Below are 26,865 nucleotides of genomic sequence, written 5' to 3'. Positions count from 1 at the left end.
TGTCTAAAGCAAAGCCATGCAGCGTCCATGTGCAGCTGGGCAGGAGCCTGGAGGGAGGCCAGACTGTCAGCACAGGCTGTCACCAGTGACCTGTTCAGTCTGCAGCACACAACACATGCTGCCTACTTAGTTGGGCAGACATGTTTTATCTGTAGGCATGGTGTTTTAGGTTCGTTACACATCTAAGTGGTAACAGATACTGGATCAAGTCAGTTCCACCTGCCTCTTCCCGAATCAGATGTGCTGCACTATTGTTCCTGCTGTGGCATCTCCTCAGTCCTCAAGCTCTCCTGCTGCTGTGAAGTAGCACACTGGCAATACTGAATGTGTGCCAGCGGGAGAACGGCAGCCAGGACTTAGCTTCCTTCTTCAGTCCCTATGTGTGCACACATGTGCCGAGGCCAGAGGCCAACTTTGGTGAGTCAGTTTCATCGATCAGACTCATCAGGCAGGAAATGTGCCCCCTTAGCCATCTTGCCAGTCTACTTCATTATTTAAATCTCTCTTTTTAAAAAAAACAAACAAAAACTTGTTAGGGACCTATTCCTGAGAATTAAGATTTACAACTAAAACCCCGTCTTTAAGAAGCTTCTGTAGAAATTGACACATACTTAAAATCTAAAACTTTCTCTGCATATTTGCTTATTCTAGACATTTTTTACAAACTGTATTTTGCTTTCACCTGTTGCATCAATCCCTCAAAAAGTGTGACATCCTGTGTTAATTAACATAAATCCAAAAGTATATAATAGAGCTGGATCTGTTAGTAATGGCGGCGAGCGATATAATAATGCTGTGCCAAAAACACCAGCCAAATTATCAGACACACCCTCAAACAGGTTAAAAAGGCATTAAAGTCGTATTCATCATTTTGGATGTGGCGTGTGCCCTTTGGGCACATGTGGAGGCCAGAGAAAGACATCAGGTGTCTGCTCCTGTTTTCGCCATCTTAGTCCTTAAGTCTCACTGAGCTAGAAGCTCCCAGGATCAACCTGTCTCCAGCCCGGCTCAGGGCTGGGGCAGGTGCATGCACCCACACTCGGCTGTTACTGTCTATCCCACTGAGCCACCTTCTGCAGTGGCCTTTAGTGTCACGACCACACGTGTACACTTTGGTCAAGCCTCCTCTGTTCTCAGAACTCCTCCTTTCTTCTGAGTAGAACGCGTAGGGTAAGCTGTTCAGCACTTAAGGACAACTAGAGCTGCTAGTGAGTATCCGTCTGGAAGACGGTCAAGGAAGCATGGTCCACTGTGGCATACGCCAGACCCAGAGACCACAGTAGGCTGTACTGTTCCTATCTGCTGTGCAATCTTCCATGCCAGGTACTTTGGGCAGAAACCACAGCACAGGGTCACACAGGACTTTCCCTCAAGCAGGCCTTACTCTTCATACATGGGACATTTGTGGGACTTAACTTCTATGAACATGTGTATGGTAATGAGTCTCTTACAATTTCAGGTTGATAGATCCTCAGACTCAAGTGTCAAGGGCCTGTGTAAGTACCTGCTACATCTTAATGCTTATAATTATACCTCAGCCCTCCCCTGCCCCTGGAGACCAGCCTAGGCACAAGATAACTTGCCGAGTTCCATGGCCGTCTCATCCCCCCATAGTACATCTTCAGCTTTGCCACAGAAAATAACTTTGTTGGTTTTTAAATCCAGTTTTGCGATTATTCATTCTGTCCCCATCCTGTCTTCTCTTGACATTCTCCCCCAAAGTTTGAGCTTACGAGTGTCACACAGTTTGCTGCTCACCAAGAAAACAAAAGACTAGTTGGTTTCGTCATCCGGGTGCCGGATTCCACAGGAGAAGAGTCTCTGAGCACATACATTTTTGAAAGCAACTCAGAAGGCGAAAAGGTATTTCGTCTGCACCTCAATAAAGCTATTTTAATGGGTTTGGGGTTTTCACTATCCAAGCAAATACCCAGTTAATTATTCATGCCTTGTCCAGCCATTCAGACAGTAATACCTTCTAAGAAGGCCCCACTGAAAGGTAACAACCCCAATAACAGATATAATTGCTTGGTATCATGAAATGTTAAAAAGCACTTTAATTTACTCTTTTAAGACAGTGGTTCTCAACCTTCCTAATGCTGCAGCCCTTTAATTCAGTTTCTCACGCGAGGGGGACTTTCAACCCTGAAGGTACTTTCACTGCTACTTCATCACTATAATTTTGCTACTGTTATGACTTTTAATGTAAATATCTGTTTTCTGATGGTCTTAGATGATTCAGAGGGGTTAGTTAACTCCCAGAGGGGGTTGTGACCCACAGGTTGAGAACCATTTTTAAATAAATTAAATCAAAAAAAAAAAAAAAAAAAAAAAAAAGAAAAAGAAAAGAAAAGGAAAGAAAAAGAAAAATAGTCTTAGAGAAATCCAAGCATCAAAAGTGTTCCTTGGTATGAAAAACACTGAACTCACCTGGTACTTAGAATTCATCAAAACCAGTCCTGTCATTAAGTATTTGTTTTACCACTGTGTATACGAACATGCAGGGGAAAGTGTCCTGCTAAGAATTGCCAACATCGGATAATTTGGGTCTCCCACTTACCTGGGATATTTCTGTTGCCATAACAGCGCCACTGAGCAAGGCTCCTGCAGCAGACCCTGTCTTCCCATCTGGGTGTGAGCAGACACAGGTCACTGTGCTCCTTGGAACACACCGTTTTCTATAATGTTTACCTCTTTCTACCTTTGCCAAACATCATTTTTGTTTTTTTTACAGATATGTTATGCTATTAATTTGGGGAAAGAAATTATTGAGGTTCAAAAGGTAAGATGCATTCTAGGACTGGTTCACTAACCAAGACATTTGTAGACACAGTAATATTCAGAAAAGGGGAAAAAACCAAACCACCCAAGAACAAACAAAATAAGCAACCCCCGTGCTAGCTATCCAGGCTGTGCTCAAGCTTGGGACCTCTTCTCTTAACTAAACAGCACTGCTTCACTTTACTAATCTTCTCGCCTGCATTCAAACTGGCTAGAGTTCTTCTTTTCAAACTAAGACACAATACTTAATTCATCTGCACTAGCACCCATCTCCCAGAGGCTGGCAGCAGGCAGCAGCCCTGACATCCACCAGCCAGGGGCTGACTAGACATGAACCAGAGACTAAGACCTCCACGTTACTCAAGAGATTAGTCTTCCATTCACCTAAAAGGCTTTTAGGTGAGTGAAGCTCCAGTCCCAGGAGAACAGGAAGTGCTGCAGAGCAGACAGAAGGCAAGGGTCTAGGTCAGAAGTGCACACCTGATTGTCACAGTCTGCTGTGCCAGAGCGGCCCTGAGCAGGACGAGGACAGAACAGAGTGGGCTCCTGCACAGCTTCTGCCAGCTCCAAGTGGCTTTAAAGATAGACAAGGGAAATTCGTGAAGCTCTGTGCTGCCACGTGGACTCTGGAGGTGATATGGTTGCCAGAGGAAAGCCCCTCGGAATCTAGACATAAGCCTCTCGAGTCCTGAGATGACAGCCCACAGACTATCGTTAGGAGGAATGGGGCTACAGCTCACAACAGTGAAAGCCAAGCCACGGGGGTTCAAGTGCATCTTAAGCTTTTTCTTTCTCCCCTCTCTCTTAAACTCTCTTAACTTCAGGATCCAGAAGCACTGGCTCGATTAATGCTGTCTGTACCACTAACCAATGATGGAAAGTATGTACTGTTAAACGATCAAGCAGATGATACTGGCGGAAGTCCAAGTGAAAACAGAGGCGCAGAATCTGAAGCATAACTCACTTGGGCATCGGGGGTCAGAGTACGTGGGAAGGAGAGCCACCTCCTTAAGGGGTTTTCAACTTCTCTGACGTACAGGCACACTGACCTGAATTTAGAACACCGACAATCACGTGTGGACTGTACCCTCGGATGCCCTGGCACAGAAACATGGGAGGGAGACAGTAAGAAATGGGTGAGAGCGTGCCTACCCATCTACAAATGCTATTTTAGGTGCTTTGTGGTAAGTCTTTGCTTCAGACTATCGGGTACCTAGAATGAGAGCTATGAAAATGCATTGTTCACTTTATTTGGATAGCATCACTTCAGTTCCTAGGATCCTTTTATAAATGGCGAAACTCTGGATTTACAATTTATTAAATACTAAATAGTTCCTATTAATATGATCTATTTTTGTATTTTACTTAGTTTTTAAGTGCCTGTCATTCTGAAGATTATATATTTATAACCCGCTGGTCTCACACATGGACCTCATGGCATTGCTATGCAATTTGGTCTCCAACACTAGCAAGACAGCAAGTCTTCACAACCGAACCTTTCTGAACCAGAGTTCATTCAGAAGCCTCAGGCCCTCTTAGATGTGGCTGCTTTCCCACGGTGAGCAAGGGACAGCCCTACTGGTTCCTGTTTCCTCTGAGCCAGGCCTTCCTCAAAGGGACCAGTTAATTTTAAAACTCACTTGAAACTCAGCTAGCTGTGGGGCTGTGTGTAAAGTTCTGGTTTCTACCTTGATGTTTCTGGTTCCTGGAGTCCCAGACCAATCTCCAACCCCTAATTATGAAGTAGAGATAAAGGTCTTGAAATCATGCAGCATAAATTAATTGTAACCACCTTCAACAACCTGTCTTTGTAATAACTTAGCAATAAAAACTATTTCATCTCTTTCTTTGCTTCCTGTGGTTAGTTTATAGACCACGTGTAGAAGAAAACTAAAGTCTTGGTATGTGGCCCAGGCTGGCCTTGCAGTCTTGCTTCTGAGTGCTGGAGGTACAGGCGTCATCGGGACTGTATCAGTGACAGGGACACAGCTACATTTTCAACACTCGGCTGAAGGATGAGTTCAAGGCCAGCGTGGGCTAAACAACAAATCTTGTCTTGAAAACCATGGGGCTGGAGAGCTGGCTCTGTGGGGAATGTGCTTGCTGCGTATGTCAGAGGATCTTAGATGAGCTTGCTAGCCATCCAGTCTAAGTCCAGTAATCAACAAGGTCCATTTTAGTTAGCAACAGAGGAAGACACCCAATGTCAACCTCTGCAAGCCAATGCGCCCACACATGAACACTTACACACGCATATCACAAAACAAGACACAACCAAAAAAATCCTTTTACCACCCAAACCACATAGGATAACCAAATGGGATCTGTTAGAAGGACCCACCCCTTTGATATACACATCTAAACTTTTCTTGCTTATAACTTTTTAGTGAGGGGTCTTAAGAGACGAAGTCAGTGATAACTAAGTCGAAAAGTAAAATACCAGAGTAGGGCTTTGGCTAAGAGGTGCAGCACCTGTCCTCCATGAACAAGTTCACAAGTTCAGTTCCTAGTACCAAATACAGCAAATACCCACTAACGCACTACACAGACTGGTTAAAATCAAACAAGCCATGCAAGCCCTGATGTAAACATAAAGAGACTGTACTAAAACTAACCATCCAATGACACCATGACAGAATGAAAATAGAAACTGAGCAAAGACAACCAAACACACAAGACCAAGTACCTAAATATGGAGATGACTTTGTTAAGATACAGGAAGTCATGAAAGAATTTCATAGGTTACAAGGGCTGGGAAACAAATATGCCCAGTCTCAACCAGGAAGGGAAAGCTAGACACACATAGCAAACGGCAGGACTAAAGCAATGGCTCTTACCCACAGAAAGCATACACGGATCAGCTCCACGTGCTATAGTGCACCCACGCCCCAGGACATGAATGAAAACGATCACTGTCCCAGACACAGAAATCCAGTTATCAGCAGAGGGATAAAACATTGGTGTACATGTACCCAGTCAAGAGAGAAGGAAAGCTTAATCTAGCGATGAATCAACATGAAAGAACTTCAGAATACTGAATCTTTAAAGGCATAAAATCAGAATAGATCATAGATCGTTTCTATTACCTGAACTGTATTACTTGGGGAAACACAACTGTTAGAAGCACAAACAGATTACCAGCAGATCCTACAGGAGGTGGAGCAGCTTTAGGGACTTCTAAGGTGGTGGGACTGGGTCTCACCCTACCTGGTGGCTTCCCACCAGGTAGCTACTTTACATATTGTCTAAGGCAGAAGCAGTGGGTGGCTTGGTCCTTAGTCTCAACTTGCCACATCCACTAATGCATGAAAAGCACTGTGTCCAACTGAAAGATGAGAATGACCTTATTAGAAGCCAGCCAGCTGCCAATTGCCATTCCCAGTGTGAGCTAGCCTTTACCTTCTGATAGACTTCTTTCCCCACACCCCTTCCCTTCGCCCTCTCGCTTTGACCCAGACTTTTATTTTTATATGTAAGTACACTGTAGCTGTCTTCAAACACCCCATAAGAGGGCACCAGATCCCATTATAGATGGTTGTGAGCCACCATGTGGTTGCTGGGATTTGAACTCAGGACTTCCAGAAGAGCAGTCAGGGCTCTTAACCACTAAGCCATCTCTCCAGCCCCTGACTGCCTTCTTTAGGTTAGCTTTTGTACAAATTCTACAAGGATTAAATATTTTAAATAATTCATATACAAATAGTGTCTATAAGGTGTTTTAATCCCCCTTCCAACACACAAACACCTTAATGATAATGGGATAGAACTACACTGTCAACAACTAGCTGAGCCACTACTAGAGATAGTAACAACCACAGTCACACACTCCTAGTTCTTAAACGTGCAAAATTATGATGTCATATTTGTATCAACTGGAAGATAAATTTCATCTATATTCTGGGTATACTTTCATGATGTGAACTGGAGATTCCCAGGAGGCAGAGTGGTAAAGCCCCACACCACTGCAACGGAGGGAAAGTCCCTCAATTTACCTTTATGTATTTAACTACATGTTTACTTCAAGCTGAGCATGTGCCATCAGCTACATAGTCCTATGACTTTGCTTTATGTCTACAGATTTCTTCTTATTCTAGCATTCTTTCATTTGAAATGTTTACAATCCTATTAGACTGTTTCTAATGTTGCAAGGCCTTGGTTTCAAAACAAACAAACAAAAAATTCAGAAAAAGGTCCCTAAACACAGGACTGCAGTCTGAAATGTCTGTCACAAATGCTGTAAAGATTATTCCAAACTAAAGCTAACAATTCAGTGTTCTTCACCCCAGCAGCCCAGCCTGAGGAGCATGTGTGGTAGCATTCCCACCCCTCCGCTTCATCAGTGTAATGCTAAATAAGAAACAGCAGTTAGTTATTTCTTCAGCATGCGATTTGACAGGATTCAATCCCATCTCCACTGTCTCTACAGCTGCACATGGTGGTACATAACTGTAACCCCAGCATGCTGAGAGGCCAAAAAAGCTAGTGTAGGTTTAAGGCCAGACTGAGCTACAGAAAGTAAGACTCTCCAAGGGAAAAATAAAACCTTGTTTATTACAATTTCAAAACAGTTCCTGTTTAAATAGGAACAACAGCTAATTCTAACATGTCACAGAAATTCAGGCTCCCTTTCCAGAATTAGAAAAGGAAGTTCAGTTCAGGCTGGCTCTTTTAGTTAAGAGTAACAGCCTGTGAATGATCAAGAAAACTCTATTTGTGATACACAGACACTCAGTCCGGACTCATGCTTGTCTGCCTATGTGCATGCTTATTTCCTTTTTGTTTGTGTGTTTGGTTTGGGTTTGCGTTTCTTGGTTTTTTGAGGCAGGGTTTTTCTGTTCAACAGCCATGGTTGTCCTGGAACTCACTTTGTAGACCAGGCTGGCCTTGACTCTCAAGATGCACCAGCCTTTGCCTCCCTAGAGCTGGCATTAAAGGCATACACCACCACACCTGCTGATAACGTGTATTTCTTTAAAAGCGATGGTGCATAATGTACGCGCGGGGCCCTAAGAGAGGCTAACACGTGCTGCTGAGTCGCAGAGCGCACGGCCATCTCGTCCAATCTGCAGTTCCACACACACCACCAAGAGCACGTTAAACCCGCTGGCTGATGTCATTCAAATTCTGACCATAAGCATCCACCAGAAGGACAGTTTTGAAATTATATTAATGCTTTTATTACACATATTGTATTCTATTAGAGCTGGGGGAAAGGAGAACCCCACTCATGTGAGATAACAAACTCGCTGTCTTTTACAAAATTTAATCAGACCTGACAATGTTATGGTTAGTTCTTAATTCCTGAGAATTTGAACATCATTAAGTTTTCTGTGAATTTACAACAAAACACTGGGGTTAACATTTAAATTACAGTATTTCTGAAAAAATATTGTTAGCAAAGGAAAACCATCATCCAACATATATAGTAACCCAGGTGTGACTATACTGAAGCCCTGTTGCTCAGCAGTTTAATACCATTTAAATACTTCTCTCTTCTGAGACTTTATTTCAAATACATGAATGTATTATAATTTATCCAGACTATAGTGACATTATTTTTAACTAAAGGTAAGTTATCTGTCACTTCCCAATTTTAAGTGTCCAGGGAGTCAGTATGTGAATGCTCATGTTCAGAAATAATTAAACAAAGAACATTTTTAAGAAAAAGAGAGAAAATATTGGTACTATAAAATGGTGACTAATCTGATATAATCAAATTCAGTATCATTAATATAAACATTTATAATAATGAAAATATAAATTATTAATTATGCAGCATGCTTTAGGGCCATCTCTACAGTTAGTATCAATTACGAGCATTAAATACCTTAATCCATCCTTTGTTCATAATTCACTAAGCCATGTTTATATAATAAAAACCATTTCCAATCTATTGTTTCTTCTGACTTAACAGTCTAAGTATTTAGCTTGGGCTGAGACAGTTACCCTGACCATAACCACTGAGTCCAGGTTGGGCACTGTATCTCCACTCCAAAAGTGGGAAGCAAGGAAGAATGTCAGAATTCTAAGTGTTAGGATTACATGCAAGATGTATCCAAAGAAATGGTTAAGTAGGTAAATGGAAAAACAACCAAGCATTTCAAAAAAAGAAAAAAGAAAAAAAGTCTGTATTGTATTTAAAGTTTTAAACCTTCCTTTTCATCCCAAAGGCATCATTTTATTATCCATTCAAAAAAGGCCATGGTTAATCCACTTAACTACAAACTAGCATACCTTTACAAAAATAAAGCTAGTAGCTTGTTGGGAACTAAATTTACTCAAAATCTTTCATTCTTTTAAAATCAGTAAGAGACTTACTAGTTTCATTCTCACAGTGGTATATTACTGAACGCCTGTCATAGTGCAGTTATTATTTAATCTTATGTCTTAGATTATACTTGATTTAAAGTAAAAATCTATCTAAACTGCCACCAAGATTTCAACTTAATGTAATGAAGAAACCTGAGTTTGGATGTAGATAATTCATTCTTTCCTTCCCTGGAATCACAGAGTGCCTTCAAACCTAGTGAAACTTCAAGTGGGATCCCGTCTATGGCTTAGTCTGAGTTTTCTTTGAATATTACATCTTAAATTTAAAGCAACTGTTGGAGGATAAATGTTCCCAAAGCAATGTAAACTATTATAAAATGTCTTACCAAAGACATCAGCAGCTCATGTGAGTCACAGGGAATCCATCAACACAGAAGGGTCACCTGCTGGCCACACTGTGCACAGGCGGTGACACTTTGCCCATCTCTAGCCTCCTCACATAGTCTCTGAGACACACGCTTCCTGACTTTCAGGCTCAACTCGTTTTAAACTGCGTGTTTACTGGCCATGTACCGCATATGCACTGACTTTCCCATGACTTGAGATCAACATGAATCAAAGACACAGACAAATTACAAACACACGGAGTACAGGGAAAGGGAGGCGGTGGGTGAGGGGTCTGGACTTGCTGCAACTTTGCCAGCTTCATGGCAGAGTTTCACAGGGGCATCTGCAGCCTACACTCCAAAGATCCAGTCTTCCCATTTGCTTCTCGGCCCTCGAAAGCTAGAGCATCAGAAATAAAGTGGGCTTGACTCCAGAGCACTGCCAAACAGTTTCCATAGGTGCGACCTGGGAAATGACAACTCATCAAGCACGTCACAGCATCGTGACAAACATGTCGACTGCACACCATCATTTCACAACAGGATCTGCACACACAGTGCTCTCGGGTCCGTCTCCATTACTGGTTTTAGTTTCTTCTGAAAGCAAGAGTGCAAATATCAACAGAAATATTTATGTCAACTTTAAGATACTATATATGAGAAAAGCTATACTACTAAATGTCACAAAGTTGTATCTGTGAAACATTTTTCTAACATCACAAATTGTACTAGTTTGTTTACTTTTAAGTATGCTAAGAAATCTTCCATCCATCTGGATCACACAGGAATCAACTTTGTGATATACTGCCATTACTGATGGAAATACAGCTAGAATGTGTGGGTCAGAATAGTCCAGGTAAGTATCTAGCCATCAGCACTGAGTACTTGTTTTACTTCCTTTGTGTGTGTGGTACGGGTGTATGTGTACACATGTGTGTGAATGCATGCACACACTCACACAGGGAAGCCAGATGACACACACTGGCTGTGTACCTCTATCATTCTCCTCATTTTTTTACTTTAATTTTTAAATTGTATATGTACAGGTACTTTGCCTACATGTGTGCCACGTGCACGGAGGCCAGACAAGGGCCTGAGATCCCCTGGAAATGGAGTTAGATGGCCTAATGCAGTTGCTGGGAAGTGAACCCAACCCAGGTTATCTCCAAGAGCAGCCAGTGCTTTTAACTGTGGAGACATCTTGGAGCACCCTTCCCCCCTTGTTTTATGAGTCAGGGACTCTAACAGACCCTGGCACTTTCTGCTTAGCTACATGGGCTGGTCAGTGAACCCCCATGGGTAAGCTGGGCTTGCAGACACATGCCTGGATTGTACACGCATGCTGGAGATCCAAACTCAAGTTCTCTAAGCATTTCCCTTCTGAACCAGCTCCCAGCTCCTTATTTTATTTTCCAAGACTCTGCAAGCCAGCCTTGTCCAGAGCTCAGTATGTAGCCCAAAGTAGCCTTGAACTCAGTGATCTTTCTGTGTCAGCCTCTGAAATACTGAGATTACAGGCAAGAGCCATTGCACCCAGCTCATAATTTATTTATTTTTATTTATTTATTTATTTATTTATTTATTTATTTATTTATTTATTTATTTTTGTGGCCCAGGCAGGCCTGGAACTCAAGAGATCCTCCTGCTTCTGCCCCGGAGTGTTGGGATTAAAGGTGTGTGCCACCACTACTTGGCCATAATTTATTTTTAAAGCAGCATTTTATTATTTACGCCAACAAATTCTTGGTACTTTGTGCAAAATGTCACGTGTACATATTATACATGAGCAGGTGACAGTTATTTAACTAATGTACTAAGCAACTCTCATCACTGAGCCAACTGCAGCCCACCAGTCTTAAAAAGAAGACTGGCCACGCACATGAGTCACATCAAGCAGTCCTAACGTCCTGAAGAACACGACAAAGCAAGGAGCGCCACAGCATGAGCCTGGAGGCCAGGGCAGCTGCTGCAGTCTTCATGCTGCAAGCCTCAGAGCAAATCCACAACCCGCTTGCCGTCTGCTCAGTCTGTGTGCCATGAAATGCCTTAGCAAAAGCAAAGCAACAGCTGTTTTCTTCACAGTTTAAATGGTCCCAGCTCACGGTTCAGATGCATTTGCCTGGATATGTTGTTCTGAACAAGAACCCAAACAATAGTATGGACAAGTTGTGGCTTATATACACTAAGTGTCCAGATTTCAAGATACCTGGATATGCTTTTAATACCTACTACTGGCTAGTAACATTTAACGTATGCAACACTGACAAGAATACTACTTCACTTCAAGTGTCTACCCAAACGAACTGCTCCCTCCACTCGGGACAAAGATGGGGAGGGGTACTTTAAAATATAAAACAAAGACATTTTAAGAACCACCTTATTTTCTGAAAATATTTTACATCTCAATTTATGAAAATTAACATGACATAGAGATGAGGAAAAACAAGGAAAAAAACCCCATAAAACTAAATATCACCTAGTTCCTGTAACTAAATTTTATAATTTCCATGACAGAAAAAAAGGAACCATATTCCTCAGAGAAGACAATCAATCATTCTTCCATGTCAAGTCTGAGAGAAATGGAGACATTAACTATGACGCCGAGCAAGGCTCTTCTACAAAAAAATGAAGTGTGTGAGGCTCCATCACATACACACTAGAGTGGGCACAAGGCTGTTCTCGTGGCTCAGATGGAACAACTACCAGGCACAGCACCCTGCTGCACAGATGCTCCAGGACACCACCACGCAGACAGTGGATGCTGTTTATCAGGCCCTCAGGAGCCCAGGGAAGTGACCCCTCCTCAGTTACCACTGTCGCCCCAATCACCTGTTCAGCACGGCCGTCTCCACCTACAGTGGGGCAGCTTCCTTCCCTCCTGATTCCTTCCCACCACGTAAGATGCGGCTTATGAAATTTGTTTCTGTTAAAGGACTAGACATGGGCTTAAGAAATAAAGTAAACCTTTCTTCTATAGCTCATGTGATCCACACGCGTGTTAGTAAGAGAGTCATTTCTAGGGCTGTGTTACTTTCCAGAAGATTAAGTCAACGAGAAACCTAACAAGGAAGGGGGGCGCTCATGTCTACTGTCAAGACTTAGTGGTCTCTGTACTCGGACACCACTCACTGACCTTCCTTCTCTTTCTTTTCTTGGTTCTCTTCAGCTGCAGTCTTATCTGCTCTGAAGAAAATTCTTGCACTGCTTAAGGAGAAATACAGCAGTTCAAATTCCTACATGGGAAAATTTGAAATAAAAAAGTTAAAACAGTTACAGGAAAACAGCAAAGTAGTAATGTCTCTTAAGTGAGTACCCTGATCATTCTTGTGCACTTCTGTCTGGTGTGTACATGCCTGTTTACGTGTGGCTGGGTATCCATGCATGTGGTGTGTGTATGGAGGTGTGTCTTCTTTGACCACTCTCCACTTCCGTGTTGAGGCACGGTCTGTCACTGATTCTAGGTAGACTAGCTGCTCAGCTTGCTGGAAGGCACTTCCTACATTTGGCTTCTGGTACCAGGAGTACAGGCAACTCTACCTCCCAGCTTCTACAAGGGTCTGGGGATCTGATCCAGTGCCCGGGCACCTTATCCAGTGACCATCTTGTCTACCCCAATCTAATTTTCTTATGACCAATGGATTCCAACTATCAATTCTAACACATGTTCTTTTTACTGCTACTATCTCACTTGCCATATGGCTTTGGCTATCAAGTGTAATACACACTGAAGTTAGTCAGAGGGTATTTGGATCCACTACCTGAAGATAGACCTCCAGTCGCTTCTGAGTGAGGTTCATGGTTTGGAGTAGCTTTTCATCTTGACTAGTTGACTGCACGTTCTGTTGCTTAGCAACTGCTCTTATCTCCTTTATGTATTTTTCTCTAACAGACTGGAACCAATGAAGTGAATCAAACTCCTGGTACTGATCCAAAAGCTTTAGGGTATAAGCCACACCTACAGTCATTAGCAAAACCAAAATTTAGATTGTAGTGAGCACAGAAGTGAGCGTGGTGCTCCCTCCTCCAGCACCACAGCTCCACACTGAGCTAGTTACTCAAATCAACACTTTCAAGTCACATTCTCAACAAAAATGATACAGTTAACCACAACCTCTTCTGGTTCTGCTTTAATAAGTAGAAAGTGTAAAAAAACTAAAGAAAAATTAAAATAACACAATCACAGACATCATTAGGAAACCAGCATGCGCGCGCAAGAGAGAGAGAGAGAGAGAGAGAGAGAGAGAGAGAGAGAGAGAGAGAGAGAGAGAAAGAAAGGAGAAAAGCTTGTTCATGATACAAACTTCTGAAGCTGACTGACAGAAAAGAGGACGTCACAGAGGTACCAATGGAAAGCAAGCCAAACAGAAGGGCAAACTAGACGAACAATCAGCTACATGGTAGTAAATGACAGACTGGGTGACAGAAGGGCCTTGTTAAAAGCAGCACTGGTAGCAGGCGCTGCTGGGAAAATACTCTAAGGCACGTAAACCCCTTTTCAATCAGTCTGCGAGCCCATTTTAAGGTAAACTGATGGCAAAATAGTTCTATTGAGCTTACCCATGGCAAAACCATCATCAGTAAATGCAGCTCCTATTTTGTTTTTTTTATTCAATTTCTCTTTGCAACTTATAGAATGTTCTACAAAGTTCAGAGTCTAAAAAGAGATAAGATACAGAAAAACAAATGAGCTGACAAAATTGGCTAAATTTAGATGCTACAACAGGCATTTCAAGAATTACAAAGAAAATTTCTTCTCAGCTCCTAAACATTTGCCTCAGGTAAAGTGTCTCTTGTTAAGAACACAAGTCCATGTACATATGTCTCCTGCAGACTCTTCTTACAGGTCCTTTAAGTACAAGAATCCCCTCAACTGGTACTCCTGGCACAGTACTCACTGGAAGTGACTGTGCACAGTTCAGAGTGAAACATGGAGTCTTCCAGGAGCCAAACCAAAAGTCAAACCCAAGGACAAGGGGAGCAGAAATGGCTTTACTTTGCCTCAAAACATGTCCTTGTAACAGAACAATCTTCCCTTCTGCCTTCAGAGCCCCCTAGAACACTCGTGAGCAGTGGCTACCTGTAAAATACCTGACATCACAGTCTGAGATCTTTATCAACATCTGCTTCAATCTATTTTGGCAGCTCATTTATATCTACCCCTCAAGATTTAGACTACAAAGCATAAAAAATAGCACACTATGTCTGTGTGTGTGCTGCACTTAGTCTATTAGATGACTGAATTTTTTATAACTCCACTCTTCCCAAAGCTCATCAATGCTTTCCTGGTACCCACCATGGCCTGAATAGAATGCTCTCCAGATTAAAGACATGTGGGGAGAACTCAAGTTCATGCAGTATCACCCAACAACAAACATTGTTAGCCTGCTACTCAGCAGATGTGCGTGAGCATCTCTGCCACATCAGTTACAAAGCACACAGTAAGTAATAGATGTATACAATAGATCTGTGAAGAGAAAGGTGCTGACAGTGGATAACAACCTCTAATAGGTGTTGATACCAATAGGCTATGTTATTATTATTAGCAAATCAGGGAAAGGGTTTTTTTTTCATTTTGAGCATTTTAAATTTGTTTTTATGTATATGCATATTTGCTTATGTTTGTGTATATATGTATGTATATATGTGTGTATGTATATGTTTGTGTGTCCCTGTATGTGTACACCGTATGTATTCTATGCCCCCGGAAGTAAGAAGAGGGTGTCAGATTCCCTGAGACTGTAGATACAAACAGTTGTGAGCCTCCATGCACATGCTAGAAATCAAATCCGGCTCCTCTGGAAAAGCAGCCAGTACATATAACCACTGACTGATATCTTTTGTTGTTATTGTTAAGATACTACCTATTATAGCCCAGGCTAGCCAGGGATGACTTTGAACCTCCCCAAACCAGAGATTACAAGAATGGAACATCATATCCAGGGTATACAGTGCTGGATAGAGCCCAAGAGCTCATGCATGTTAGGCAAGTACTTCATGGAGTAACTCATATCCCAAACTGTGAAAAACTACTCTTGATCCAAGTCAGATGTAATAAAAAGCTAACAAATGCCTGTGGTGTTCAGATTTTAAAGATATCTACTAAAAAAGTTAAAAGACATAGTATAGAAATCTTGTAAAAACAGATTTATTGTGCTCTAACTGCTTTTATAATGTAACTTTTGATAACTTGAGCTAAAGACAGCAACTATGAAATTAGTAAAGAAAACAGATTTTAGGAGAAAGCACTATAAAACTTATTTCAGGTGCTAGTATTTACAACTGAAAAGGGAAGTTATCCCAAAAAATAAGCTCTTAAAAAAGCAAAACAAAACAAAACAAAAAACCAACCAAACAACCAAACAAAAAAGCTCTTAAAAGATATGTTGGGACAAACAATGTTACAGTAAGTTACTGTACATTACAGTTACAATGATTATATGGCATAATTCTGTGTAACAATCCTATGGCATACATGAAAGTACATCCACTCACGGACCTGACAATCCCTGGATCTCTGCCACCTCTAACCTGAAGCACAGCACACACGGCAAGCCCAAGTTCTAGGTCACAAGCTGACACTACACCTTAACTGCCAGCCAGGAGGCATGAATACACATCCTGCTTTATGGGAACTAAATCTGTATTAACACCCACTAATACTCGCTTCTAGTTTTGAGAATACTCACAAGAGGAGGAACAATGATATAGAAATTTCGGAGATGTATATTCTTTGGCCTTCGAAATTCTGGAGCAAAAACGTCTACAAGCATTTTGAAATATTCTGTCCCTTCAGCAGAATTTCGTGTATGATCACTGAGGACTGAGTCCAAATGCCTACAAAATATCAAAACAAAACATACTTTGGGTCTGTTTTAAAAGTATGGCTGTTTTAAAAAAAAAATCCATGTTTCTCATTAGGTTAGGTAATGCCACTCTAAATCAGGAAACACCATAAAATTTCCTTAAACTTCAGAATGAGCAGAAACTCATCAATATTATTTAATGAACTTAGTCCTTAAAATACTTGGGAGGCAGAGACAGGCGGATTTCTGAGTTCGAGGCCAGCCTGGTCTACAGAGTGAGTTCCAGGACAGCCAGGGCTACAGAGAGAAACCCTGTCTCGAAAAACCAAAAACCAAAAACCAAAAAAAAAAAAAAAAACCACCAAAACATTAGTATGAGAGCATGCATGTGGGAGGCTGGGTGTGCAAACACGTGCTTGTGTATGCAAATGTAAAGATCAGAGAACAACTTGCAGGACTTGCTTTCTTCCTTCCAGCAAGTGGATTCTGAGGCTTTAATTTAGGTCATCAAGTTTGGCAGTAAGCATTTGGCCCATGAAGTTGTTAGCCGGGTTTCTTCTTCTTGAGAACTCATGTTCTCTGTAATTATACTCTGCTGAATTAAACCTCCTCACTAATGCTTCTCTGCATCTGTTACCCTTGACCTGGTCCTCCGTTAGGAGCTGAACTTCTCTCACAGTTTTCAGAACCAGCAGCTGTACTGGCTGGGAAGTTAAGCACAACCACTACAATTCTCAACCTACACCGGAGGAAGGTTCTGTAAGATCCACACGATGCAACTACAGGTGCTCTTCATCCCGAGACACGCTTACATCCTAACCAACTGGCAATGTGACAGCACAGCCTAGCAACAGAGCGGAGTGCCCTGTGGTTTCCTTGGCTGGTAACTGCTCCAGGTTACACCTGCCCAGCAGCATTATCATCAGAGTATATACTGCTTGCTTGGAAAAAGAACCAAATTAAAAATCAAGAAATATGGTTTTAATTGTGCACTTATCATTTTTATAACATCATAAAGATTAAAGTTAAAATAATTTTACTTAGAATAGGGACCATCACTATACTCAACTCTTTTGTAAAAGTAACATTTTAGCCACCACCCAGAATCACCACATGGCTGCTGGGAACTTAAGTCCTCTACAACAGCAACAAGTGCTCTTAACCACAGAGCCAAGTCTTCAACACTGGCTGACTTATTTTACAAATGCGGTTTTAGGTATCACCTATGGTCAGTCACTTTAGACAGAACACGACACGCAGCTGCATGTGGACAGCAGGATTCAGAAGATCACTTTTTGGTCAAGTTGGAAAGATCTTAGAATACTGTAGTCTTTTTATAAACAATGCATTTGCTCAGTAGAGACCACAGAATACTGCCGTATTTCTTCTCAGTGCCTTCTGCTCTCGTCTGGTGTAAGTATGCTTTAGCTTCCCTATCTTGGCCACTCGTTAGGTTACCTGGCTGCTCTAAGTGTTTCCTCTGCAAGCCCTTCTTCCTTCACGAGCTCTTCAAAACTTACAATGTCTTCAAGATCAGGCACGAATCTATGTGACAATTTGAGAAGGAATTCATCAGGGCAAGTAAACTGTATGTAACCAGAATGTATATCAAAGTACTATAGAGCACCAAAAGTTGTGTATGAATTCAGGAAAATCTTAGCATGTAATGTTGTTAATATCACTTTAGTTCCAAATAAAATTTTATATATGATCACATCCTGATATTCAAAATGCAATCTTTACATTCATTAGTTATTCTGATAAAATATCAATCTACTATAACCTTAAGAGAAATGGTTTCAAAAATAGTCTTGTATACATACATACATACATACATATATATATATATATATACACACACACACACATACACACCCTTCTTTTTTTAAAAATTTTTTTTTACAGATTTATTTATTTCTATTTTATGTGTATGGGTGCTTGCCTGTTTGTATGTCTTTGCCTGTGGAGGCTGAAAGAAGGAGCTCGAGCCCCTGGATCTGGAATAACAGCAAATCGTTTGCATCCACACAGGTGCTGGGAATGGACCCAAGTGCTCTGAACCATTTCTCCACCCCCATAACATAATATTAATATAAGAGAAAAAAGTTCCTCAGGTGTTGGGATTAACGTTTTCTTCATTATGAAGAAAAGAGGTTAACTGAGTCCACATAAAGGGGCAGAGGTCTGGGCAGTAACAAGAGATCCACAACCTCAAACTGTATTGAACAAGAACAAATGTCTTCTCTATAATACCATGAAAGATCAAATTACACAAAAGAGGTAGAAATCAGGTTTGAATCCATACCTAATGGCATTGCTGCTACAGTGAAGACCACCAGATCTTATCATGCGTATATAGCCCATAGCATTACCTTCAAAAATCACACACAAAAAAGCACAACTTTATGAGCAATTCTAATATCAGAACAGTTCCATCAAGTAGTCAACTGTCAAGTCTCCATTCCTAAATACCAAAATATTCTACTATATTTTTAGTTTCTATTTCATAAAAAAACTGTTACAGATTTATGCATTTAAAAGTTAGACTTAGATAGAAACATTATTTTAAGATAAACATAAATTCAATTGATAAATTAAAATCATTAGCTTCATTAAAATGGTCAAACATTTTAAAATTACAGTAAAATTTCACACATGCATTCTCACACACTCACTCTAAAGTGGAATCAGGAAATCTTTACTTAGTACATCCCAAATTTGTCTCTCTAGCCTGGACTCCTCTGATCTCTAGACTTTTATCCAGTACTCATACCTATATATCAAAGACAAATTTAAAATTTTAATCACACCAAGTCCAAGGATCTTTATCCCCAACTACAATTCCTACTTCAGCACTAGCAGTTCTGTCCTTGCAGTGGCTTGGGTCCAATCCCCTGACCTCACCCCTCACTTCACCCTGGTTTCTTCCTCTCTTTCACATCTCACACTGAATCAGTGGACAATTACACCAGCTCTTCCTTGAAAACAGAGCCAGAATCTGACTGAAGATCTGGTGGCCTCTCGTGTGAGGACCTGGGTTCAATGCCCAGGGCAGTCGGCATAAGAAAAAGAGGATCAAAACCAGCTGTCGCTGTATTCCACATTCAAAGTCTCTTGCCTAGACCACTGTGATATGTATGCCATGGTTGACTTGATTTCCCATTACCAACTTCAGAACCCACAGTATCCCTCCACTTCATCCAATTTGGATCTCATAAATTCAGCTGGGCTGTCATGTCCTTCCTGAAACAACAGCTCTGTCTCAGGATGGCATCCGCTCTCCATCTGTCAGCACGGCCCTGCACGGCCCTGCCCAGGAGACCCAGGGTTTTCACACTTCCAGTTGCCTGTCTAGGATTTTTCTTTCCCCAGTTGCACACAAGGTTTCTTCTGTCCCATTATTTAAGTCCTTGTTCAACATTCAGCGTCACTTCCTGAACGTCTTCCTGAGTATCACTACACAGACTGCTCAGCCTCATTACATTTACCCAGAACTTCTTAATGGACGTTTGTCTGCCCCTCTCCCTACCCAGCTAGAAAAAGAATCCGCTGCAGTATGACATCTGACTTCTTCACTATCCCATCCCTAGAGCTAACACATCTTGGATCACAATAGGAATTTGATATGTAATGGAACTAAAATTAATTGGAAGAAAACAATAGGCCAAGTAAAAAGGTAACAGTAATTTTTCACAAACATTACACTGATATTAAAGCTACACAGCAAGGATTATTCATGACCTACTTTAAAGACTCTGCCAATTGTTCAGGCTTTCAAAAAGTATGTAACATGCATCTTTTAAAAATTAAATACCTAGTTTGACTGTTTCAACAACTAATGCTGACTGATGAAAATTTAAGAGGTTAGTTGAGAATAATGGTTAAATACAGGAGGAGCTAAGGTGGGAGGAGTAAGGAGAGGAAGAGGAGGAGTAAAGGGAGAAGGAGGAGAAGGAAGAGGAGGAGCTAAGGGTGAGACAGAGAACGAGAGAGGGGGACATGGAGGCAGATGTTCACATGTCTCCGCCAGTCAAAGGTAGTTGGTATATCTAGGTTGGGTATTGGGTTACACCTCTGATTGTAAGGGCATCTTGTTATTGATCATTACCAAATATATAAGCCTTTGATTAATCTTTAAGCATTAGAGTCTCATTTTTCTACTGGGCCTGCATGGCTGGCGAGACAGTCTGGGCAATGTCCAGCCTTGCAGAGACAGCGTGGAATATTGGCAGAGCCATCTCCCATGCTGGCATCTCGTGGGTGGCAGGGCTGGTGTTTCTGGCTGGCTGTTTCTAGCTGTGGCACAGACGTGGCCTCTGGCAACGTGGTTGAGCTAGGCAGAGCCGCCAGCTTGGATAGTTGTTGGCTTCGCTTCACCAGTGGCCGTTTTTTAAATAATACAACAGTTAAAAGCAAAAGCCCTAGTCAGGCTACTGAAGTTCAACTCTAGATTTTTGGCCACCTGTTAGCTTTGATCTAGATCAAATTATATACACTACTTCTATGTCAACCTCCTCCTCATTAAATTAGATACACTACTTCTATGTCAACCTCCTCCTCATTAATTAAACTCTAAAAGACAGCCTCCATTTACTGTCATATCACCAGCATCTAAAACTTTTATTGGTCATAATTAAATCCTCCAGGATAAGTGAATGGAAATCATACTTTACATACTGTGTGTGTGTGTGTGTGTGTGTGTGTATATATATATATATATATATATATATATATATATATATATATATATATATATGCATATACAAAGTCATACCTGAGAGCATGCTCAGTAAACGTCAGTAGTTTGTACTTCAGCAGACAGGTATAAATCGAAAAGACTTGTTGTATGCTGGTCTAGTGGCTGGAGTGTCAACAGTACCATTTGTTTCTGAGATTTGGGACTGGAGAGATGGCTCAGAGTTTAAGAGTACTTACTGCTCTTCCAGAGGTCCTGAGTTCAATTCCCAGCAGCCACATGGTAGCTCACAACCATCTGTGATGGGATCTGATGCCATCTTCTGGTGTGTCTGACACACCAGTATACTCATACATAAAATAAGTAATAAAACAAGAAAAAGAAAAAGAAAACAGAAATCTTGTTTCTCAGATTGTCTTTGGAACCTTTAAAAGGTGGTTGTGTGCCTGTTTCACAGGACTGCTTGCTGTGACGGCATCACCAGGGATAACACATGTGAACAGCTCAGAGAACACTGAGCTTCAGAGCAATTCTTCCCTGTAAAAATTATGCACTATGTTTCAGAAGTCAAGTCTGCTTCTAACACACAACAAATCATACAAACATACAAAATGACATCATTCAGTATCTAAACTGTAATGAATTTACATGAAACCTACTGAATTACTAACATGAACTTACCAGTTGACACTTAATTGTGAATGCTAATTCTGAGGGGCAGTTATTAAGTGAATGTCTAATTTGTTTTAATTAGTTTTACTTAAGCACTTATCTGGTTTCTACACAGCAGCTCCGTAAGTGGGCTGAAGTCAGTTAGACATACTCACACACTCCATGAGCTGTCTCATATACATGGTGCACGAGATTCTGGCACTTGTACTTCCTGCTACTTTTAAGTGACTTACCAATCTGGCTGATGAGCTGCCTGAACTGGTCAAGGTAGCTCTGTCCCTCTGGTGTGATTCCAAGTTTTCTTATGCCACGATTGAATTTTTCTGCTCTATCAAAAGGATACTAAAGAGATAAATTCAAGACTATTTTTAGGCCCTTAAAAACACAAAATTCTTACTAAATTGATGCCAGTATCACGGTCCTTTCAGTTTTTGTACCTCATTATTATTTAAAAAATCAAGTTTAATGACAGATCTCTATAATAAAGCCTCATTGGTATTCAAAGTCAATTAATGAGCAATCTGTTTAACAACAACAACAAACCCACTGGTACTCCAGGTCAATGCTTTTGTTGCTGTTGTTTTGGTACTAGCTAGAGGGGAAAACTCAGTTTATCCTCCACCACCACCACCTCTCATCACCTAACCACTCTATCAGACTGAAAACAGAACCAAGCCCCTAGATGTGCTTGCTCCTGATACGTAACCAAGTTTCCATAGGCTTGTTGACAAAGAATTTGTAAATACATCCCTTCCTACGAATAGATAAGCTGCTTAAAATGTGCAGCTTACTGGCACAGACCTGTGAGCCCAGCATTTGGGAGGGGAAATCAGGAAGAACAAAAGTTCAAGACCCACCTTGGCTACACAGCAAACGTGAGGCTAGCCTCACAGGAAACCCTATCTCAAAAACACAAAACAGCAAAATTTTCTAGTCAACATCATCAATTTACAGACAAGAAAAAGCTTTTTTCACATTCTGGCTAACGGAATTAGGGAACTGTTCATCTGTAGCGAGGACAGCAGTTCTCTATAGCAGCATGCCTACTTATAAGTTCCATCCCAGTAAAAAGACATGGAGTACGCCTCTCTACTGATGGCTGTACTGTGCAGTGTAGCACACCGAGGCTCCGGCTAGCTGAGTCTGCAGTGTAATCCAAGCAGTTCTATACCAGCAAACAGATCCGGAACCACGTGAATATGTGTGCTCTTTATGTTCACGGTCATGGCCTCTGCTCTAGTAACTTCCTACAGCTCCACAGTCTCTGCCTTATGATGGCAAACTGCATAGGGAGGGCAAAGGGAAATGGAATTCTGTTTATGAAGGCAGCGTCTGCTGCTTTTGTTTCAGGGTTACTGTTGTTTTCCTTATGGTACTGGGGATTGAACCCGGGGCCTTTGGCACAACACACAAGCCCACTTCCAAGAAGCTACATCTCCAGCCCCCCAAAAAACAGCATTCCTAAAAACTAGTGGTAGGAAACAACTGTGTGATTAGACAGTATGCGCCAGAAATCTGAAGTACTCATTCTCATTCATTAATCTAGAAATTTCTTTTCAGGGATATTTTCTTTCAGAAATGGTCTCCAATTAGATATGTTATCTGTAGCTCTGTTCATAAGAACAGATGAGAAAACTAAAATACCCATGAGTTGAGGGTTAAATAAGTCCCCTTTATGATTAACTCTTAAAAAAAACAGCGAGGCAAGGATAGGTGGAAACATTAAGCGCACAATGCAAACCATTACAAGAGGCTCTATTTTACAATAAAAAGCAGTACTGTGTAGTGTGTGAGGACACACGGTTTACTGTGAAGACTTAGGAAGGCCCTATACTACACCACTAAATAAAGCATCTGCCTCCAGAAAAGGAGGCGGGAGAAGACATGGTGGGACGGCAAATGCACCTGACACTGTGTGCGTGCTGCAAGATGAGCATGTTTTGGTATGTGCTATTGTAAAATAAAATAATCTGAGCTACAACGATCACTTCATATTCCAGTACGCTTAAGGCTACAGAGAACATGAGAAATATACAGAAGCAGGTGGCCAGACACAGGAGACACATGCAAACGCTACACCTGCAGAGACAGTAAGTACCAAAGCCCAGCATAAACATCTGTCATTTCAAGGCTCAAGTCAGAATTCAGGCTCCTAAGAATACACAGCATACCTTGTGATCATTTTGGTCCTTGATCTCCCTGAAAAACCGAATATCTTTAATCAATCTGGATTTGATATGTTCATCATACATAAATTGGCTAAAAATATAGAACTTCTTTTTCAAAAACTGGTAAGTGAAATTAACCTATAAAATTAAAAAAATGAAAAGTTAATATGAAATTTCAAATAAGTGTTACAGAGTAAGTGACCTAAAAGTACTATTTATAAAGTTCAATTAATATTGGAGCTAAAATGTTTAAATAGTTTCTTTGCTGCCCCAAATCATAGAACTTTCTAGACTTCTCTTACATACTTTTTAAATGGCTTAACTACGTGTCTGCCCTGTTCATCCATCCTCAGTACGACGCCTTATGACTAATCTGAAGACTGGAAGGACATTGTGTAAGGAACAGGGTGCCAGAGGAAGGCATGAACAATTACTCATCTATCTATATGGCCCTGAAGTCTTTCGCTTGCACAAGGCAGTGTGGCTGTTCCAGTGCTAGAGGTCTTTGTCTTCTGTTTTCCAGCAGAGGGGCAGACAACTTAAACATGAGATTTAAAATTATTAAATCTCAGCCGCCATCATTTCTAAGAGTGAAGAATGCAGGTACTTTGAGAATGACTATATAAAGGCCCAACCCAGATTCACAAATCTTTAGAAGAGTGAAATATGAGCTGAGATTCAAGTATTATATAGTTTATAAATACAATTTATAAACTGACCCAATGAGTCGTTTCCAAAGTACTTTTCAGAGAGCATAAGAGACCAACAGGCACGTACACTGTGCTGACTTCCACTGCTAACAACTATGGTCCAGACGGCTAAGAGGTTGTACACTGCCTTTTCCACCGTAGTGCCCACTACCTCATCCAACACAATGTTAACAAGAGATATTTTTATTTATGCCATCAGGAAAAATGGAAATTCAGGTATGATATAAATAGGAAGCAATGTGTGTTTACCAAAATAGTCTATAAAAACTCATCTAAATTACTAAATTTGACAAGAGTCTATTACCCACCAAACCTATAAAAAGATGCTTACTGTAGTATTCATGATCCCTGTCCCATGTGTTCGAATCGAATTAGCAATATGTCGAATATTAATAGTATTCAAATGTTTATTGTTGCTTGTCCGTTCAATAAAAATCTGCAATGCAAACACATTTATGAACAATTAAGAACAGACTCCATTCCAAACACTGTTGAGTAACCCAGAAGTTTAGTATGTTTCATTAAAGATAATTTATTAAAAAGCCATTTAAGAAGATGACACCACCACACTGCAGCAAACAATAACCAGGTGTCTAAACAACTGTAGCTGTTGTGGTGCACTCCTTTAATCTCAACACTTGGCAAGCAAATCCCTGTGAGTTCAAGGCCAGCCTGGTCTATGCAGCATATTCCAGGCTAGCCAAAGCTACACTGTGAGACCCTATCTCGAGGGGGAAAAAAAAAAAACTCTAAACAATTATTTTGTTTTACACATTTTATTAATTTTCACCTTTGAAAAATCAATTCCTGGTCTTTTGGCTGTGCTATTAATAAAGCCATTCCCATTTTAAAGCTTTACTCGAGTTGAGCACGATAGTATATCACTGTAATCCCAACATTCTGGAGGCCCAAAGGCAGCCTAGGCTACATGTAAGTTCTAGGACAGTCAGGACTAAAGAGTAAAATCCTTTCTTAAAAACACAAAACAATACATAAAATCTCCTCCTAAATCCACTCACCTGATTATTGAGATTATAGAGGTATCGAGAGACAAATATGTGAATGTTTCTCATAATTTCCAGAACATCAAGTCCCTACAACACAATTCACACAGAAACTCCATGACCATTAGTTAAGCATGACATGTGTACCAATACAACAGCCTACTGATTACACTGCTGGCCAACGCTTTATATTATTTTTAAAAACTACATAAAAAGTACCACTAAAAGTCCAAGATCCTCCCCACTTATACAACCAGAATCACCTCCTTGAGAAAGTCTGGTTACTTTGTATTTTATCCCTCCTACCTATAGAGAAACAAACTTAAATCACAAGACCCAGAGTCACAACTGTTTTCTAACCATCTTTCAACTTCTCTTCATTTTTTTTTCACAAAGTAAACTAATTAAACTAATTAATGACTATACTCCAAAAGGTACTTAAAAGACATTACAAGAACATTTGCAAAAGTGCATACTACTACTTTTAAAAAATGAAACAAGAACTATTCTTCATATGTAATTCTCAAAAACGTTAAGTATTATTCTTGTAAACACCCAAAGTAAAGAAAATGAAGTTAACGGAGTTTTCTAAGGTCAAACACCTAGGCACAGACAGAACACTGGAATTTCAGAAACTCTAATTTCAAAGGACTTATGCTTCTTTTGACTATACCAAATCCATAATTTTATTTTTTTAATTATATAAAAGTGTGTGTGTGTATCTACATGTGTGTGTGTGTGCATACGAGGGTATCAGATCATCTGCCACTGGACTTACAGGCAGTTGTGAGCCTTTTGACATAAGTGCTGGAGACTGAACTTGGGTCCTCTACAAGAGGACTTCTGAGCCACCGTTTCAGCCCCCAGACAAGTTTTTAAATAAATAAATATACATATATATTTATTAACACACATAAATCTATCTATATATGTATATATATGTATATATATGTATATATATGTATATATACATATATACACACACACATATATATACACACATAAATATATAAACATATATGGTTTTGTTTTTCTTTCTTTCTTTTTTTCTTTTTCTTTCTTTTTTTTTTTTTTTTTTGGTTTTTTGAGACAGGGTTTCTCTGTGTAGCCCTGGCTGTCCTGGAACTCACTCTGTAGACCAGGCTGGCCTCGAACTCAGAAATCCGCCTGCCTTTGCCTCCCAAGTGCTGAGATTAAAGGGGTGCACCACCACCGCCTGGCTTTGTTTTGTTTTTCAGGGCGGGGGTTTCTCTGTGTAGCCTTGGCTGTCCTGGAACTTGCTCTGTAGACCAGGCTGGCCTTGAATTCAGAATCTGCCTGCCTCTGCCTTTCTCTGTGTGTGTGTGTGTGTGTGTGTGTGTGTGTGTGTGTGTGT

The 26,865-nt window shown here is 40.7% G+C and overlaps 2 protein-coding genes and 1 long non-coding RNA gene across 5 annotated transcripts in view; 2 read left to right on the top strand and 1 right to left on the bottom strand.

Moving 5' to 3' along the window:
- Appl2 (adaptor protein, phosphotyrosine interacting with PH domain and leucine zipper 2) overlaps positions 1-4,626 on the top strand; it is a 41,603-nt gene extending 36,977 nt beyond the window's left edge. Inside the window, exons 18-21 of one of the 2 annotated variants that reach the window (XM_076919769.1) lie at positions 1,460-1,496; positions 1,723-1,863; positions 2,735-2,782; positions 3,606-4,626. In XM_076919769.1, the coding sequence (XP_076775884.1) occupies positions 1,460-1,496; positions 1,723-1,863; positions 2,735-2,782; positions 3,606-3,740 (361 nt within the window). In that variant the 3' untranslated portion in view covers positions 3,741-4,626. The remainder of the gene's footprint in view (positions 1-1,459; positions 1,497-1,722; positions 1,864-2,734; positions 2,783-3,605) is intronic. The other variant, XM_076919770.1, reaches the window with a different exon arrangement.
- A 3,308-nt stretch (positions 4,627-7,934) lies between these two features.
- Washc4 (WASH complex subunit 4) overlaps positions 7,935-26,865 on the bottom strand; it is a 51,984-nt gene continuing 33,053 nt past the window's right edge. The window contains exons 23-33 of one of the 2 annotated variants that reach the window (XM_076919767.1): positions 25,506-25,580; positions 24,818-24,922; positions 23,780-23,914; positions 21,842-21,950; positions 18,546-18,612; positions 17,699-17,785; positions 16,124-16,271; positions 13,995-14,091; positions 13,196-13,392; positions 12,571-12,670; positions 7,935-10,034 (exon numbers count right to left, since the gene is read on the bottom strand). In XM_076919767.1, the coding sequence (XP_076775882.1) occupies positions 9,967-10,034; positions 12,571-12,670; positions 13,196-13,392; positions 13,995-14,091; positions 16,124-16,271; positions 17,699-17,785; positions 18,546-18,612; positions 21,842-21,950; positions 23,780-23,914; positions 24,818-24,922; positions 25,506-25,580 (1,188 nt within the window). In that variant the 3' untranslated portion in view covers positions 7,935-9,966. The remainder of the gene's footprint in view (positions 10,035-12,570; positions 12,671-13,195; positions 13,393-13,994; positions 14,092-16,123; positions 16,272-17,698; positions 17,786-18,545; positions 18,613-21,841; positions 21,951-23,779; positions 23,915-24,817; positions 24,923-25,505; positions 25,581-26,865) is intronic. The other variant, XM_076919768.1, reaches the window with a different exon arrangement.
- LOC143435975 (uncharacterized) lies at positions 20,200-24,263 on the top strand. Its single transcript, XR_013106247.1, has 3 exons — positions 20,200-20,276; positions 23,609-23,698; positions 24,130-24,263. It is a non-coding gene; the product is annotated as an uncharacterized LOC143435975 (long non-coding RNA).

The sequence above is a fragment of the Arvicanthis niloticus genome, chromosome 22, assembly GCF_011762505.2.
Source record: "Arvicanthis niloticus isolate mArvNil1 chromosome 22, mArvNil1.pat.X, whole genome shotgun sequence".
NCBI classification, from domain to species: Eukaryota; Metazoa; Chordata; class Mammalia; order Rodentia; family Muridae; genus Arvicanthis; species Arvicanthis niloticus.
The sequence above is the reverse complement of the archived record's forward strand: the minus strand, read 5'-3'. Positions and strand labels throughout refer to the sequence as shown.